Source organism: Ochotona princeps, chromosome 6 (genome assembly GCF_030435755.1).
Source record: "Ochotona princeps isolate mOchPri1 chromosome 6, mOchPri1.hap1, whole genome shotgun sequence".
Classification (NCBI taxonomy): domain Eukaryota; kingdom Metazoa; phylum Chordata; class Mammalia; order Lagomorpha; family Ochotonidae; genus Ochotona; species Ochotona princeps.
In genome coordinates, this window is record NC_080837.1 from 87,454,950 (window position 1) to 87,471,693 (window position 16,744).

Below are 16,744 nucleotides of genomic sequence, written 5' to 3' on the forward strand. Positions count from 1 at the left end.
GAAGCTCCCGCGGTTTAGCAAGCTGGACCACACCCTCTGTCTGTCTGTCAGCTGACGTCTCATGGATTTAAAAGGCTTGTCTCTTGTGAAATGGAGGAAGTGGATCAGGAATAAGTGGCAGTTTCAACTTTGGAGGAAAAGATACTTCATTAATCGCAGGTGTTAGAATTGTCTCTCTGGAAATCTGCACGATCAACAGAACAGACAGAAAGCAGTGTAAGGATGCTTCAGAGCTTGGAAATCCAACGACTCCTCGTTCCCTGGGAAAACTTATGAAGGGAACACACACAACAGGAAACAAAGCATGAAGCACTGTTTTTGCAGGGGAGGGAGCCGATTTCTGTGTACTCCTAAGGACTGTTAATACAGCAGCAACCCGTGGAGGGGCCGTGGAGAGCGGCGGGGAGCAGGAGCCAGCTCCAAGGGCAGTGCAATGCAGGCCCCGGCAAGGAGGTGTTTCAGGGCTAAAGACAAATGAGTTCATTTTCTGACATGCAGTCAGAACGTTCCCTGCCAGCAGACCTGAACTGGGAGGAATTCTGAAGGGATTTTATGTTTTAGGCAGAAGAAAAACAAAACCAGATGGAAATTTGAAGGTACAGAAAGGAGTGAAGGAAATAGAAAGGACAAATATGTATTTTAGTCTAAATTAACATTGACTTTATAAAACAATAATGTGTCATGTGGATTTTAAGATACACAGTGGAATTGAAATATAGTATATATGATATCACATTGTTCTAGTCCAAAGATATATTTTGTAATCTCTAGCCAACTACAGAAGAATAAAGGATATGTAATTACTAAAGTAATAGAGAAGGGAAAAAATGAATGGTGGGGAAAATGCCCACTTAATAAAAAAAATATCTAACAGGAAGACAGTTGATCTTCTATAAGGACAAATGGAGAGCAAGTCATGACACGCTGGTGTTAAACTCACAAAGACTGTTGCTCCAACCACCTCCAGGTGGCCAGCAGCGTAGGGTTAGGCCAGCACTGTAATCATGGATAGTGTAACCTTGAAGTCAGTAAGAAGTGACAACATTGCAGGGAGAAGCAAAAATCACAGTCCTGGGGGAGATGTCTGGGGCCCCGTCTCAGTAGTTCATAGGACGAACACGTGTTAGGAAAAACCTACAAATTCTAAGTGTTAGGCTTCACCAGCTCCACCTAATTGGAGGCTGTGGAGCATTGCACCCACTGAGGTGTCCTTTGGCCATGGGTGACGCTCAAAGCACACCATATGCTGCAACAATGACCTAATTACCACCTCACGCTCCTTGTAAAGGGAAGGAAGCGTTAGAACAGTGACATATTTAAAAGGGGAAGGAAGGAAAGATAAAAATTAGGAAATTCCTATAAAACAATTGTAAAGTAAATCAACAAAGAGGAGTTGACGCTTGGAAAAGATAAGAAGTGATAGATTATGTTTCAAAAGGATTAAGAAAAAATATCCTAATATCCTAGTAAAAATAGGCATAGCCTGAGATGCTTGAAAACAATGAAAAAGGCTTAACAACAATCTCATGTGGCCAAATTTGAAAGGATAAAGTACAATCACCAAACTGACACGGGAAGAAATAGAAAATCCAAATTGCCGAATAATGCAGAATAGGACTGTGCGTCTAGTCATTTTGATTTTTTTGCTACACAATATAGATTGTCATTAACATCATCTGACACAATTCTAGCCCCGATGGCTCCACCAGACAGTTCTACTGTATATTTAGCAGAGAAATGGATCATCCCATCTTTAAAATTACTCCACAAGGGAAAGAAGGGGTTACGCTTTCCAACTCACCATCGTCTGGATATTTAAGTCTGACAAGGACATTGCGAGAAAGAAACGTTTCAAGGAAGTCACTCTCAGGAGACACAGGTTCAAACATCCTAGTAACAGTGGAATCAAGGATTGCGCAGAAAGATAATATGTCATCATCAAGTCAATTTTATTCCAGGAGTGTAACGTAGCTAAAACTTGAACAAAAACTGTCGGTGCTAACTGAGTTGACGTGTTTCTAAACAGTCTGGTGGGAAGTGGCAGGTAGCTGAGAGAATGAGTGAAGCCGGAAGCCTGAGTAACCAATACCGTTGTGTGTATTTGGAATTTTCTATAAAGGAAATGAAAATAAGCCAGAGTAGTTCCCCACATTAGCAGATATAGGAGAAATTTATGTATTCATTTCCATGGATACTAAGAACTCACTTGAAATGATGTGACCTAATTTACAGCCGGGCCTTTAGCAGTGGTAACACAGGACATTTTCTGCATGTGACCTGAGCCACTGTCTGCGGCCTTGATGTCTGAGGTGAACAGGGGCAGGTGGCCCCAGTGCACGGACACCCTGCCCTGCATTGGAAAGCCCAGGCAACATGATGCCCCAGGGGTTTTCCTCCGCACCACATTGACGTAAGGGGCTGAGAATTCTTGTCCTGTGGGAGGCTGCGCTGCCCTGCACCTGGGCGGCTTTTGGAGCGACACTGGCCTCTGCTCAGACTCCACTGGTGACATCTGCCCCCCAGCTGGGCCTCTTCATTGCCAGTTCTCTCCTGGCCGGTAAGATCCCTCCCTACCCCTAGAGATCCATGGAAAAGAAATAAGTTTAAGGCTCAGGAAGGAAAGTGAAGCTTTTGTTATTTGCAGAAGTTGGGATTGAATATATAGAGACTCCTGAAGGAACAAGAAGGCAGACATGAATCTTACCACGCACGTTACACAGTGACCCCAAATTCACTCTCAGAAGCCAATGTAAACACACCTACACGTCAAACCCTGGGCTGTAAACCTCGCAGAAGAAAAGCGTTGTGACCATCGTAATACAGTTTTTGATGGCATGCAAAAGAAAAAGGGATTACTTTGCCTTTTCTGAAACAAAAATGTTTCTGGTTCAAAATGCACAAAGGCACAGGCATGGAGAATTTTCAAAACCTGTTTCTGCTAAAGAATTCTATTTAGAAAATATGTGGAACCCTTCCGCCCTCCATCATGGGAAAAGCCATCTGGTTTCAAGGTTTGAGCCGATCTTTTCTTTAAGAAGATATGCAAGTGAACAGCAAACCCAAGGGGAGTTTCCTACACCATTAGACATTAGGGAACGTGTTGGAGTGTTGAAACAGCTATCAGATACTGAGAGCAGCTTTGTAGGAGGCCTCGCACGACAAGGCCAGTCGTGCAGGTGGGGCGGCATTGTGCCAGGCGTGGTGGGGCCTCTTGATGGCATCGCACAATGGGGACCAACGCTGCTGCTCAGCGACTCCACCGGGCAGGTGGTCACCCTGAAGAGAGGCTACTACACAGCAACAGGAACAGCTTTACTCACCGTGGCTCCAGAAATGCCTCCACTGTTCAGGGGCAGGTGAAGAACAGGCCCATGCAGTGTGTTTCCTGCTGCGTGGTGCACTGGGACCCAAGCCTGTGACTGACAGCAACATGCGTATGTGTTCAGCAGCACGGAGGGCGCTTAGACCCAGGCTGAGCAAGCCACGCAGGAAGGTCCTGCCCCGTGTCATTCCCTCATTACAGGACCCAGAGATGGGAAGGAGAGAAATCTCCTTAGAGATGTATTTACTTGAAAGGCAGAGTTACAGAGGTGGGGTAGAGGTAGGAACAAAGCCCTTCCAGGGGCTGCTTCTCCGCCAGATGGCTGCAGTGTTTGGACGGGGCAGGTGGACGTGAGGAGGCAGGGGCTCCTTGGGAGTGTCACAGTGGGTGCAGGGCTGCAGCTCTCGGGCCGTCTTCAGCAGCCTTCCCAGGTGCCTGGCAGGGAGCTAGGCCGGATGTGCAGGGAGTGGACTTGGACTACGAGGGCAAGATTTGAGGGGATAACAGTGTTTGAGTTCATGACCATGTGCTTTTTTTTTTTTAAAGATTTATTTATTTTATTACAGCCAGATACACGAAAGGAGGAGAGACAGAGGGGAAGATCTTCCGTCCGATGATTCACTCCCCAAGTGAGCCACAACGGGCCGATGCGCGCCGATCCGAAGCTGGGAACCTGGAACCTCTTCCGGGTCTCCCACGCGGGTGCAGTGTCCCAATCCATTGGGCCGTCCTTGACTGCCCTCCCAGGCTACAAGCAGGGAGCTGGATGGGAAGTGGAGCCGCCAGGACCAGAACTGGCGCCCATATGGGATCCCGGGGCGTTCAAGGCGAGGACTTTAGCCGCCAGGCCACGCTGCCGGGCCTGACCATGCGCTTTTAAAGCCCCACGTGTGTATGTCAGCTCTCACTGGACCATGATGGTTATTTTATGTCAGTTTTTCATAAGGGTCTTTTTTTATATTGATGTGGTCAGATGCTCTGGTAAGCTGGAAGCACACAGGGGTGACCTCGTGGGGTGACCATTAGCACAAGGCATGTGATGTATCCGTGGACAGTCACACAGTGCCCGTTCACACTTGCTCCCCGTCCGGCTCCTCTGCTGTGACAAGCAGTCCCCTTGGTTCACACCTGTGCATCTCGGGTGATGCTCCGAGGTGATATGTGGCCAGCTTGTCCCCTGGCCACAGCTGCAGAAGTTTGAAGTGTCCCTGTCACCATTGTTTCCTGTAACTTGCTCCAGTCAGAACATCACCCTGCTCCTCCTCGGGGAACTGTGCTTTAGGACTTTAACAGTTGCTATGTGTCTGCCTAGACCTCCTGCCACTCCACTCCATTCTTTGCCGGGCCTGTCATCCATGTTCGGTCACAGTAATGGCGTGTCTGGGACTGGGCAGGTTACACCGACAAGTGATGTCTGGAGCTCTGTCTTCTGGAGGCTGGAGGCCAGAGGGTGCCATGCTGGCTCTGCTGGGGTGCCTGTCTGCACTCGTGGTGTGGATGGTCATGCGCTAGGAGTTCATGTGAGTGGTGAGGTTGCCGGGGAGTAGAGAGCCACCCGCCTTGCTTTCTGCAAGCTCTCGCTCTCGTGAGAAAACCTGGGGTCTCTGAAACTACCTTGTGCTATTCTAGGGGCACACCCAAATAACCCAGTGGTCTCCCCCTTAGCTGCCACCTCTTAATGTCGCCACACCGGGACCAAATCTGCAGTCCATGAGGCCTCAGAGGACAAGCCCCACTCAAGCCACCACCTGGCACATGCGAACTTAAGGCCTCAGGGGACAGGCCCCACTCAAGCCACCACCTGGCACATGCGAACTTAAGGCCTCAGGGGACAGGCCCCACTCAAGCCACCACCTGGCACGCGCGAGCTTGGCTTGTCAGACATTGTCAATGTGCCTCCTAGTCACAGGGTGGCTTCCTCACCCTTGCTTGCTAGTGGGGCTCTGCCCGCTGAAGCCATGCTGCCTTGGGAACATTGATTAATGAACATGACTCTGAAATGACGAGCATTCCTGAAGGGGACCAGGAAGCCACAGAAGTCACTCCACAGCCCCCACGTCTGGATGTGTCTGTGTCACAGACACTTGCTGGTGGAATCCAGCCACAGAGCAATGCTCTTCCCTTCCTCCCCACGCAGCAATGGCATGAGCGCCTCTCGTGTCGGTGCTGACGGCCGAGCAATGTTCTGTTCCGCAGGCCAGTTCCTTCACCACTTTGATCCATGTTGGGTTCCAGTTGCTTGCCTTATTATAAACATGGTCTTAATGAGAATTTCATTGCATTCTAGAATGTCCAGAGTCTGTGGTCAATTTGGATCATAATTACCTGGGTGCCTGGCCTGCCTACCAAACTGTGGGCTAAAACCCTTATTTCTCTTGGAACTTGGAGAACCTCGCCGTGTGCCAGCAGGAGCTTGTAACTGGTAGAAGGAAGGACTGGCTGGCTGGAGGTTTATGTAATTGGGCACACATGTGCTTGTATATCATCCTGCACACATCCAGTTCCTACTCATCTATCTATCCATTGGCCTTTTGCCTGCTGCCTGCTCAGCACTGATCAGTATGCTCGCTTCTCTACTCCTTACCAATTTCATTAGCACTGACATCCATTCAACAGGTAATGATAGGAATTCAAATATGGCCAAGCCATGATTCTCCTGTAGATTGTGGTAGTCTCTGGAATACATTTTATTAGTTGCAGAGAAAAAAAATGCAACTGCCTGATTCTACTTGCCAGCCTCTGAGCAGAGGTCAGTTACCAAGGCTGAAGCTGTCAGTCATGGGTGTGCGTGCCCATTACGGTTGGTCTAGCATGCTGCTGGCTGCCACGGCTAAGGGCCCCAGGGGCCCACTCTCCAGGCTGACTGCAGAGCTGCCTTCCAGCATGGAGAGAGGAGAGGAGAGCCACTGGAAACGCTTCATGCCTGCCTGTGTCTTCTGCAAAACCCCGTTTTCCTACTTGTTTCTGTGGGGAGTTCAGCAGCCTGGTGGGTCTTGTGGCATGTGGCCATTGAGCAGATTTCCAGCCTGGCTCTGCAGAGGGAGCTGTGTTGCTACTCCAGGAGAGCCGGCTGGGCTTGCTAATGAATGCCCCACGTCGTCCTTGGCCCATCAGGCAACAGAAACCAACTGGCTGGTCAGCGTGCATCCCGTGCGCACGGCAGATTTACAAGAGCCTCATCTATTTTTTCATTTCTCCTCGCTGGGCTAGGAACACTTACTGATGTCGTCCAATATGCCGTGGACGCACATAGTTCAGAAACCACCAAGAGTGATGTGGAGTTGTCGGCCTTGAGAATAGGCTGCTGATTGGGTACAGCTTCATCAGCGAGCCTTTTGTTGCTGTGCCAGCACAGCTTGCCCGGGAAGCAGAGGAAGCGACTATGAGCGGATGAGGAGATGGGAGTGCTGACCTCCAGTCAATTTCAGTTGTGCTCTGTGAGCTAGCTGTATCTCCCTCAGCAAGCTTATTTAAAGAGCTCCAGTTTGTCAACTGCTAGTCTCATTCCAGAACACCAGAGCTGCAGGGGACTGGCTGATTGTATCTGTCCCAATGTCCCATGCTCAAGTTCTGATCCTGAAGGTGAAGGCATTCGGAGACGGTGCCTTTGGGAGTTAGGTGGGCTGTTTGGGGTTAGTGTTGTGGCAGAGGCCCAGGGAGACCCTGATGCCTTCCACCATGGAAGGGGGCATCTCAGAACCAGACATAACTCTGTGGCCCCCAGGACTGTGAGGAATAAAGCTTGCTGTGCATAAGGAGGAGCCCTGCCCCAGGGGCCCGTTGTAGCAGCCCGAATGCCATGAGACAAGTCTCCCTCCTGTCCTGTTGCTCTGGACAGATAGTGCTCACCTCCGGCACGAGAGGAGAGGCTGTGACGACAGCCCTGGGAATCTGGTGGAAAAAGCAGCTTTCTTCCCACTGTGCCCCCTGCCTTGCCAGGACAGGGTCTCTGACTCGGGAGAGCCTGAGGAACCACCAGAAGCGGGCCCTTAGTGAGCAGGACCCCTGTGATGCGCCGCTGCCCGCTCCGACTCCCTGAGCCTCAGCAGCTCCTCATGCCCTTCTCATTCACTCTTGCTCCCCGCCTCAGAGGGCACGTCTGACTGCTGGCTGCTCCAGTGGGCCTGGCTTCAGGCTTGCACGTCGATGCCTGGGGTAGACCAGAGCTTGTGGCAGAAATGTGATGACCCTGGCTGACCCAGATAGAGGCTAATGGTCTGTAGCTACCTGGGAGTGTTGAGGAAGCCAGGGAGATGTGGCGCGGCTGCCATGGGGTGGGGTCACTGTCCTATGGCCTGGATCCGCAAGCTGGCTCCTACCCTGAGGCTGTCACATCTGTGACCAAGCTGGAGGGAACAAGGCAGAGGGCAAGGGCATCTGGTAATGAGTGTCACCGTGATCCTCTGCTGCTGTCACCCTCTCGTTGGCCACTACTGGAGTACATGGCCATGGCCACCTAGTAGAGAATCCCCAAAACTGTATGCTTTAGTCTAGGAAAATGTCCCCAACCCCAAAACAGGGGTCTGATCTAGGACAAGGTGGGAGGAGGGCCAGCAGGCAGGGAGCCAGGTGTGTCTGCCGTACATGGACATGGTGTCGCGAAGTTCACATTTCTCTGGTAGATTCCAGTCCTGATGCCAGGAGACCCTGAGTGCCAACTCCCTGTGGAGGGTTGTCAGGACAGAGCCCAAATCCCAAACAAAATGTGCAAGGAGGGGCCCTACCAGTCTGACTGCAGCTTACATTTCTTTTAAAAATTTATTTATTTATTTATTTTGAAAGTCAGAGTTGCAGAGTGAGAGAGATCCATCTACTGGTTCACTCGAAGATCCCCAGATGGTCCAAAGCCAGAGCAGGGCCAGGCGGGGGCGGGAGCTCGACGACCAGAGCCGGCCCAGGTGGAGCCTGATGACTAGTATCGGCCCAGGCGGGAGCCGGGAAGCCCGACGGCCAGAGCTCTGTCAGGGTGCAGCCAGATCCCTAGATGGTCCAAAGCCAGAGCTGGTCCAGCCAAGGCCCCAGAGCTTTACCTGGATCTTCTACAGGGGAGTCAAGGGCCAAAACATCTGGGCCATCTTCTGCTGCTTCTCCAGGCAATGATCAGGGAGTTGGATCAGAAATGGAGCAGCCAGGGGATGGATCTGTACCCGTATGAGATGCCGCATCTCTGGGTGGATCTGTTGTGCAGCTCTGAGTGCAGGACCACTGGCTTACCTGTTGTTGTTGCTTTTCTATCTGTCACTACTGGCCAGTGCCACTTCCTCTGGGAGAACAAACGCCATGATGGCTGTGGCGTTCTCAGTGCCCCCTCGAATTCCTGAATCTGCCCAAGTCCCCTGCCTGAGGCAAGACACAGCTGGGTGTTGTGTCGGTGACCTGCAGGACCAAAGTGGCCTGGTCCTACTGCAGTTAGAGCGGTGCGCTGGCCAGGACAACAGGCCCGGCTGCAGGGGTCAGTGCAGAAGCCAGCTCACGTAGGCCTGTGCCTTCTTGATCATAGCTGATGGTGATATCAGCAGGATCCTGTAATGTAACGGTTTCTTCTGGCATATTCTTTTATCTCCATGATCAGGAGGTATTCGTTACCATCTTCTTTCGTACCTGGCTTCAGGCAGTGTGTTCCTTATGAAACATTTTGTTTTCGTGGGGAAAGGACATTTAACTTTCAGCGAGTGAATGATATGGAAAGAAACAACGTTGATGGTTTTCCAGCTGCTCAGCAGTGGGGTATTTATACTTGGCAAATGTTGTGTTTGTCATCAGAGTTCAGGGAGCCTGACGAATTGGGCGAGAATAAGACAGGAAAAAGATGTTGGCAAAGAGCTAAATTGGACTAGGGGTTAGAGGAAACACAGCCCCCAGCATTCCTTGAGTTCACGGTGGCAGGAATGGAGTGGGGTGGGGCAGCTATCAATTGTCACTCATCAGTCAAGCTGGAGCCTCCAAATGTCATGTCAGGTGTCGCCTTGGCCAGCCTGTCCTCTCTCCTGGAGGTGTTCTCTGGCCACGCCCCAGGGCTGGGCAGCCTGCTTTCCTGACTCCTTTGATTCCCAAGTTTGAACACCCAGACACACGCACTTTCACCCCACTCCCTCGGGGGCAGGGTTCAGTGTCACGGAGAACACACTATAGGCCCTGTCTGTTCTTGGCTGGCGGTGCCGTGTAGTGGGAGGTTTTGTCATTGAACATGGAGGGAGAGGACTGCAGGGCAGCCAGGTCCTGAGCATTTTGCACTCACATCTGTTCCCTGTGATGGGGTCTGGGTGGTCAGTATCCATCCTCAAGTTGCAGATGGGGAAGCAGCTGCCAAGAAGCTGGGCTGATGCAGCTGACAGGGTGATGATGGCCAGGCGTAGACCTGTGGTCCTGGAGAACCCGAGGGTGTCAGCGCTGCCCCTTGGCTCCTCATTTCAGGTTACACGTGGCGAGTGCCAGGTAGAAATGAAAGGGTGTCTCTGTCCCTTTTCCTGCAGGACATCGACCCTACCAGGTGATCACTGCCCGGGTCCACCCAGGAGAGAGCAACGCCAGCTGGGTGGTGAAGGGGACCCTGGAGTTCCTGGTCAGCGGGGACCCTGTGGCAAGGCTCCTGAGGGAGGCCTTCATCTTCAAAATCATCCCCATGCTCAACCCAGATGGCGTCATCAGTGGCAAGTACGGGAGCATCCTGGCCAGTCCTGCTCTCATTGTGTTTCTATGAATCCTGTGTTCAGCTGTGGTCGGGGTTGCAGCCCAGCTGGGCCCTTGACCAGCCCCCGTGGGCTTCTGGGTGCACAGGGGGAGGACGACTCCATGTCGAGGCGGGCTGTGGGGAGCACCAGCGTCCTCGGGGCTTGGGCAGAGGCCCAGGTTTCAGAGAAGCCCCCAAGGTGGTAGGATCAGCAGCCACAGGCCTGGCTCCAGCTTTGTAGTTGGAGAGCAAGGCCCCTCAGAGGTTATAGAAAATTCCTGTTACTGCAGGGATGGACACTGCCTCTTATCTACAAAAAAGAAAAGCAGAACACAGGATAAACAGAAATATTAAAAAAATTCAGGAGATGCATTTTAAATTATGTTTACAATGAAAAATGTCAGCATTAAAGAAGGAAAAACATAAGCATAGGAACTGCAGAAAAGAGCAGTATTAATATGAAGTAGAAGAAATAAAATGAGAATTATAAAGAAATGCTAATTATAACTATAAAAATAAAACAAAATCTTGAGGACATAAATTGTGACAACAAAGAAATGGTGTAAGAAAGGTGGAGCTGTAACTTCCTTAAGACATTGTTAGACACGTGAGATTGGACTGCCATAGAACCTAGATAACTACGAAGGCTAAAACTGTAAAGATGACAGAAACAGCAGATTCCCGCTGCTCACCTGTGATAACGCAACCATAGTGAAGCTGTGGACTGTGGAGGTGGAGTCCACGCAGAATGGGGAGACAGGTGGGCAGTCATGACTTCCACGGTGACATGTAGGTGGCCATGGCTTCCATGGGTGACAGGTGGGCAGCCCCATCTTTCATGGGTGACAGGTGGGTAGCCCCATCTTTCATGGGTGACAGGTGGGCAGCCCCATCTTTCATGGGTGACAGGTAGGCAGCCCTGTCTTTCTTGGGTGACTCATGAGCAGCCATGGCTTCCTGATCTTTCAGGTCCCCTAGGCTCTGTAGTGCCCAGCATCGCTCAGTGGGGCAGAGAGCGGGACCTCCCTTTCTCCCGTTTGTGTCTGCCTGCCCCTTGCATGCACAAGAGGCCTGGGGGCCATGTCCTTCACCAGGAAGCACTGACCAGAGTTCTGGCACCCAAGACCTAAAGCTGGATAAGCCCTGTCCAGCTGAGCCAGCTGTTGCTGTGGGGTGCCTATGGCTCTGGAGGACAGCTCTGGGTCCTCTGTGAGGGATGCCTCCCCACCCAAGTGGCCTCGAGTTTATTCACAAGTTTTTTCCAACCAAATGGACCGAAGATGGTTCAGGGCCTTGATCCCACTTGGCCAGTTTCCCATGCAGCCTAGCTCTTTGTTGGAGTTAGCTTTTCACATGCTGACTCGCTAGGGAACAGGAAGAACCTGAAATGGAGTCCTGCCTCCCCCTGGGGTGTTGGCCTGTCTCCCACCCTGTCTCCAAGTGTTCCTGCTGGGATGAGGAGGACTTGTTCCATGCTGGCCTTTCTGGGAAAGGATCCCACTAGCCAGAGGCGGCCTCAGAGCCTGGGGAGTAAGGGCAGCAGTTTCTTCCGCTGCAAGTGTTCACGCCCCCAGTCAGGGCCTCACTCCAGGTCTTGGCTTAAGGGTTCCCATGGCCTCAGACCCCAGGGTCCTGCTAGCCTGGACACACTGTGTTTCCAGCTCACAGCTGGCTGCTGCGGGTTCCCATATGGCCGGCCAGCCTCTTCCCAGTGACACCAGCATTTATCATCATTACTGTTATTTATGATGACTCCAATTACCCTTTGCATCTATCCTGTGCCTTTCATCATGGAGCTCCAGACACCTGGGAGGAGCCCTGGGCTCAGGCAGGCCTTTCTGGCTGAAGGGACTTGGAAACCACAGCGTTACCAGCGAGCACACATCACTGGGGACAGACAGGACTGCCGTGGACATGAGATGTCTCACAGCAAAGGCCCGATGGCCTCCGGGTGCCCCAGTGTGCAGCTTGCCAAAGCCGTCTCTGTGACTGACAGCCCCATCTTTGGATGGGTAATTAGGTGGACTGTGTTTTGCCGTGAGTTTTGCCCATTTGGGGTGGTCTTCCTCTGGAGGAACACAACGATGAAAATGAACCCTGTTCATGAATTTCCTAAGCCTGCCCATGTAGAGCCCTGGCCTGGCATGGCACCCTTTGCCCAGTGTGGTTCCTCCAATGCTATTTCAGCTGTTCTCACCTTGGCTGATGTTCCTTGGGTTCATTCTTGTTAACAGGCTTTGTGCAGGGGGTAGAATGGCCCTACCTGCCACCTGGCCTGCACAGAGCAGTCACAGCATGTGGACCACAGAGCCTGCACCTGAACGTGGCGCTTGCGTTACTAGACCTTCTCTTTGACGAGCCCCCCTGCAGTTGCCAGGATAAGCAGAGAAGCTGTCTTTTGTGGGGATCGTGGGGCATTTTTGGTAACTGGCCGGGGAGATAAAGTCACAGCTTCCTAAATGTAGGTCGTGTCTGAGCATAGAGAGTCATAGCAAGCAGGAAGGACTATGCTAAGTTCTAGAAGAAACAGTTTCCCACCGTAAAGTGTTGAGCTTGTACTGAGCTAAGCTGAAGTCCAGGTGAATCTGGGACACTGACGAGGCGGTTCTTGGACTCCTGGAGCTGTGCTCAAGGTGGGTCACATGTCGCTAGCAGTGAGCTCATTGGGTTGCAGTAGAAGTGAAAATGCAGCTTGATTGGTGTAGGAATGGGGAGGAGACAGGGCCCTCCTGACCTGCTCACGAACTGGACTCGGGTGTGAGGGGACAAGGCAAGGGAGCAGAAGGTGGCACCAGTTCTACTAGTTTGAATTCTGTTAGCTGTGGCAAGATCCTTTTTAGGAAGCAGGGCACAGACTGGCATTGTGTGCATGGGGAACTCGGAGCATGACTGCCTGGAGAGCCGCAGAGGTGAAGAGCCTCATGTGGGTCAGTGTTGTGGGCTAAGGAGTTGGTTAGCACTCGTTAAGCTGAGCACTACAGGGAATGGGCTTGGGGCTGAAAGCACCTGGTCTAATGGAACTCAGCTGTACCCAATATCCTGCTAATGAGGGTGTGGGGGAAAGAGTAAACAAGGAGAGGTGAGAGGGCAAGAGAGGAGGCAATAAAAGCAGGCCTCAGAGAGAGGCCTGGGAGAGACACATTTCCACCATCACTGGTCTTCTGTTGGTGCCTCATCCCCAGATCCTCGCCGTGTCCATGTTACTGGCTCTGTGGGCCGCGCAGGTCAGCTCAGCGAAGTGTCCAGAGTCACCCCAGGATGCCCAGAGGGAAGCTGTCCATCTGTGAACATCAGGGCCATCTTGTCCATCAGCCAGCTCTGCAGGGATGGCCTGAAGACCAGCCTTCACTCCCGTGGGCTGGGTAAGCCTCACCATGAGCATAGGCATGTGTGGACTTGGTGGCAAGCAAAGTCCCTCCTGCTTGAGCCCTAGGTGTCTATATCACTCCTGTGGCCCCAAAGTGCAGGTCTTCCATGGGATCTCCCAGGAAGGGCCTTCAACAGCAGCAGGAGCGGAGCCGACACTGGAACACTGCCTCTCCTGCACTGGTTTGCTCAGGAGACATCACGAGGTCCAAGTTCCGCTACCAGAGTGCTCTAGCTGGGCGGGGTGTTGATTGCTGTTTACTCTCAGTAGTAAGGATGCTAAAGTCCAAGAGGTAAAGAGGAGTCAGTGTTTTTATTTCTTCCCATAAGTTTGTTTTATTTATTTGAAAGAGTTTTGGGAGTGGGAGGGGGATACAGAGAGAAAAATGTTTCATTTACTGGTTCACCCCCAAATGTCACCAGTGGCCAGGGCTGGGCAGGCTCAAACCAGGAGCTTCATCCAGGACTCCCACATGGGTGCAGGAGCCCAAGGACTTGGTCCATCTAATGCTGCTTTCCTGGGAGAATCAACAGGGAACTGGGCCAGAAATAGGGCAGTCAGGACTCTAGCCAGTGAGTGTCTGGGATCCCGGCATTGCAGGGGTCAGCTTAACCCATTATTACATAACACCACACCAACTTCTTAATAGACTCGAGGTCTCGCTGGTTTAACTGCGTGTAACAACGTGAAGAACAAGGGTTAGGGCAACTCAGACAGAGGACGCAGCCTGGTGAGCAGGTTAGCTGCCCAGTGGGCAACTCGTTACCTCCCAGAGCGAAGCCTGTGTCTGCAGATGGTGGCCCTGAGTATGCATGCTGTTTGTGGGAGAAGGACCTGAAAGATGGGGGTGCAGGGATTGAAGAGGATCCTAGATTTTGCCCTGGGGACTCTGATCGAGCCGGCCCTGTACAGCATGCTGCAGGGAGGACGACATCTGTCACTTGGAGGTCATTAGAGGAAGCAGTCCCTCCCTGGCCACTTGACAATACAAACAGCCGTGCCAGTAATGGGTCTCTGGTTTCCTCTGAGTGGTTATCTTCTGCGTCTGGCCAGCTCTCCTGCGGAGTGGTACAGAGTTCAGCCTCAGCTCAGCACACTTGGGATTGAAGAAAGTGTGGTTTGCTCAAGACGGGGGCAGGGGAGTAAGGACCTGTGTCCAGGGAGATCCTCCCAAGGGAATCGTGAGTAACAATCCCAAGACCGTCTGCCCCACATTGCATGCAGTAAAATTGGGGCATTTGAAGGAGTGAAAACAGCCTCATGTTTTCTTGAGGACAAACCAGTATCCCAGAGGGGTTGGGGATCTGGAAGCTGGAGAGAGGGGGCAACAGATGTCAGACTGACTCAGGCAGGGCCATGGCTGCCCCGGGAGAGGCAGACCACTAGAGGAGGGCCAGCCCCAGGCATGCCACCAGGCTGGCATTTGGGGCTTTGAGATGGGGACTGGGCCTGGCTCAGCCTTCAGCTGGCTGGGAGGATGGCCTGGAAGGGACAGGCTTCTCAGTGGCCAGGAGACCTGCATCCCTCCTTCAATGGCTGTTGGAGAGAGTGCAGTGTGAGGAGGCAGGGTTCACTCACATGCAGCCTCCAGCCATGGGACCTGGAAGTAGGCCCAGAGCCAAGAGCTTTCCCTCTGTCTCCCTGCCCTCCTCGCGGCTCCTGGTGCCTCTGTGGGCAGAACCTTCTTGGAAGCCAGCTGGGTCAGGAGAGGGGAGCTTGTGCAGTGCAGTCTGCGGTTCTGACAGCAGGTACAACTGAGCATCCCCTTGCAGGGTGCCCCACTGGATCAGTACCAGGCTTGGCCCTGGGGGTACGACTTGTTTTGGTAAAACAAAATGGCTTTATTGTTTCCAGTGGGCAAAGGAAGAACATTTAATGTGAATTGGGCAAAGAGGTTGTTTTAGAGCTCCTGGCCCCAGGGTCACTGTACACTGGGATTTCCCAGGGTGGCAACTGGGCGACTGCCCTCACCAGAGGGACAGCTGCATGGAGTCTGTCCCAAGTTGGAGAAAACCCTTCAGACGTGTTCACTTGCCGACCGCTTCAAGTACACCAGCTATGTTCTTACGTGTTTCTAGAATCATACCTATTTTGATTTGCAAGATAATACATTTTGAAATAGATTTTATCAACTTCCAACATCTTCCCATGGTAGAGGATGCAGATGATGTCATCAGGCTTTAAAACAACAATCTTGTGTTATTGATGGGCCATAATTCATTTAGCCAATTCTCCCGTATTGTAAACAGCGGATGGGGGATGTTCTTGTTATGTTCTTGGTGAATTTCCCTGCTAATGTCCTTGAGCTAAATCTGTAAAAGCGGCCAGTTGAGCCAGGCGTGATGTGGATTTGTGTTCAATGCAGATGAGGCTCTTCGGAAAAGTCCCCGATGAGGCCGGAGTTTGGCCTGGTTAGAGAGATGCTGCTCTGGGCGCCTCAGTTTGAGTCCTGGCTCTGGTTCCAGTTCCCACTTCCTGCCAGCGCACAGGTGATGGTTCCAGCACTTGGGGGACTTGGCTGGACTTCTGGCTCCTGGCTTTGATCTAATACAGGACTGGGTGTTGCCAGAAATGTAGTGAGTGAACCAGCAGAGGGGGGCATGCTCTCCTCCTGCTCCCACAAACAATCAATAAATAAGCAAGCTGAAGGAGTGATAGGCTCACATTCCCAGATGGGAAAGGCAAGCGCTGGGTCCTCAGACCATCCTTACCAACTTTGCTATTTCTCTGTCAGTCCGATAGGCTAAGCGTTCACGTTGGCACTTTGGTTTCCAACGTTACAGCATTCCATTCCTGCTTTACAGATTTACCAAGGCCGGGCAGAAGGAGTCGGGGGACACACTCCAGGCCTGTCCCCTGACTGTGATGTTGGTGAGCCATGCAGCCCCCAAAGGGTGAGCGCCCTGGGTGCGCCTGGCCCTTCTGAGGGCCATTGGAGCTTGACTGGCAGGTAGGGTGCAGGTCCCTGTGGTCTGGGTTGAGGCACACGGCAGTGATGTGCTGCCTCAGGTAAGATTAGGAGAGCTGCTGCAGGTTTTGTTTCCCTAACACTGTTCACTGCCTGCTTCTCTCAGTGTCCTTAATGGTCTTGAGGGGACTCCTGGAACACCTTACAGGGCTGGGCTCATAGCTGGGGTCTGCAGGTCCTGCCCTGTGGTCTGCCACTCCTGGGGCCGGTGCCTGTGTCTGCGGGTCTCTTGTTCACGTTGGCTTCTGAAGCCAGTTCTGTGTGGGGCAGAGGCCAGGAGCTGCCTGCCAGACGGGCACCGGAGGCCACGGCTATCAGGTAGTCAGGGCAGTGTCTCTCAACTTACTGCTCAGTGAGGCACAGGGTTTCCTTGGATGGCCTGCAGAGTTTGAGGGAGAGTGTCCTGCCTGCTCTGCA

At 52.2% G+C, this 16,744-nt stretch overlaps 1 protein-coding gene across 1 annotated transcript in view; it reads left to right on the forward strand.

Annotated features, from left to right (window-relative positions):
- The window catches only part of AGBL1 (AGBL carboxypeptidase 1), a 508,639-nt gene that overhangs the window by 195,850 nt on the left and 296,045 nt on the right, over positions 1-16,744 (forward strand). Inside the window, exon 18 of the mRNA XM_012929213.3 lies at positions 9,796-9,976. Within this exon, the coding sequence (XP_012784667.3) occupies positions 9,796-9,976 (181 nt within the window). The remainder of the gene's footprint in view (positions 1-9,795; positions 9,977-16,744) is intronic.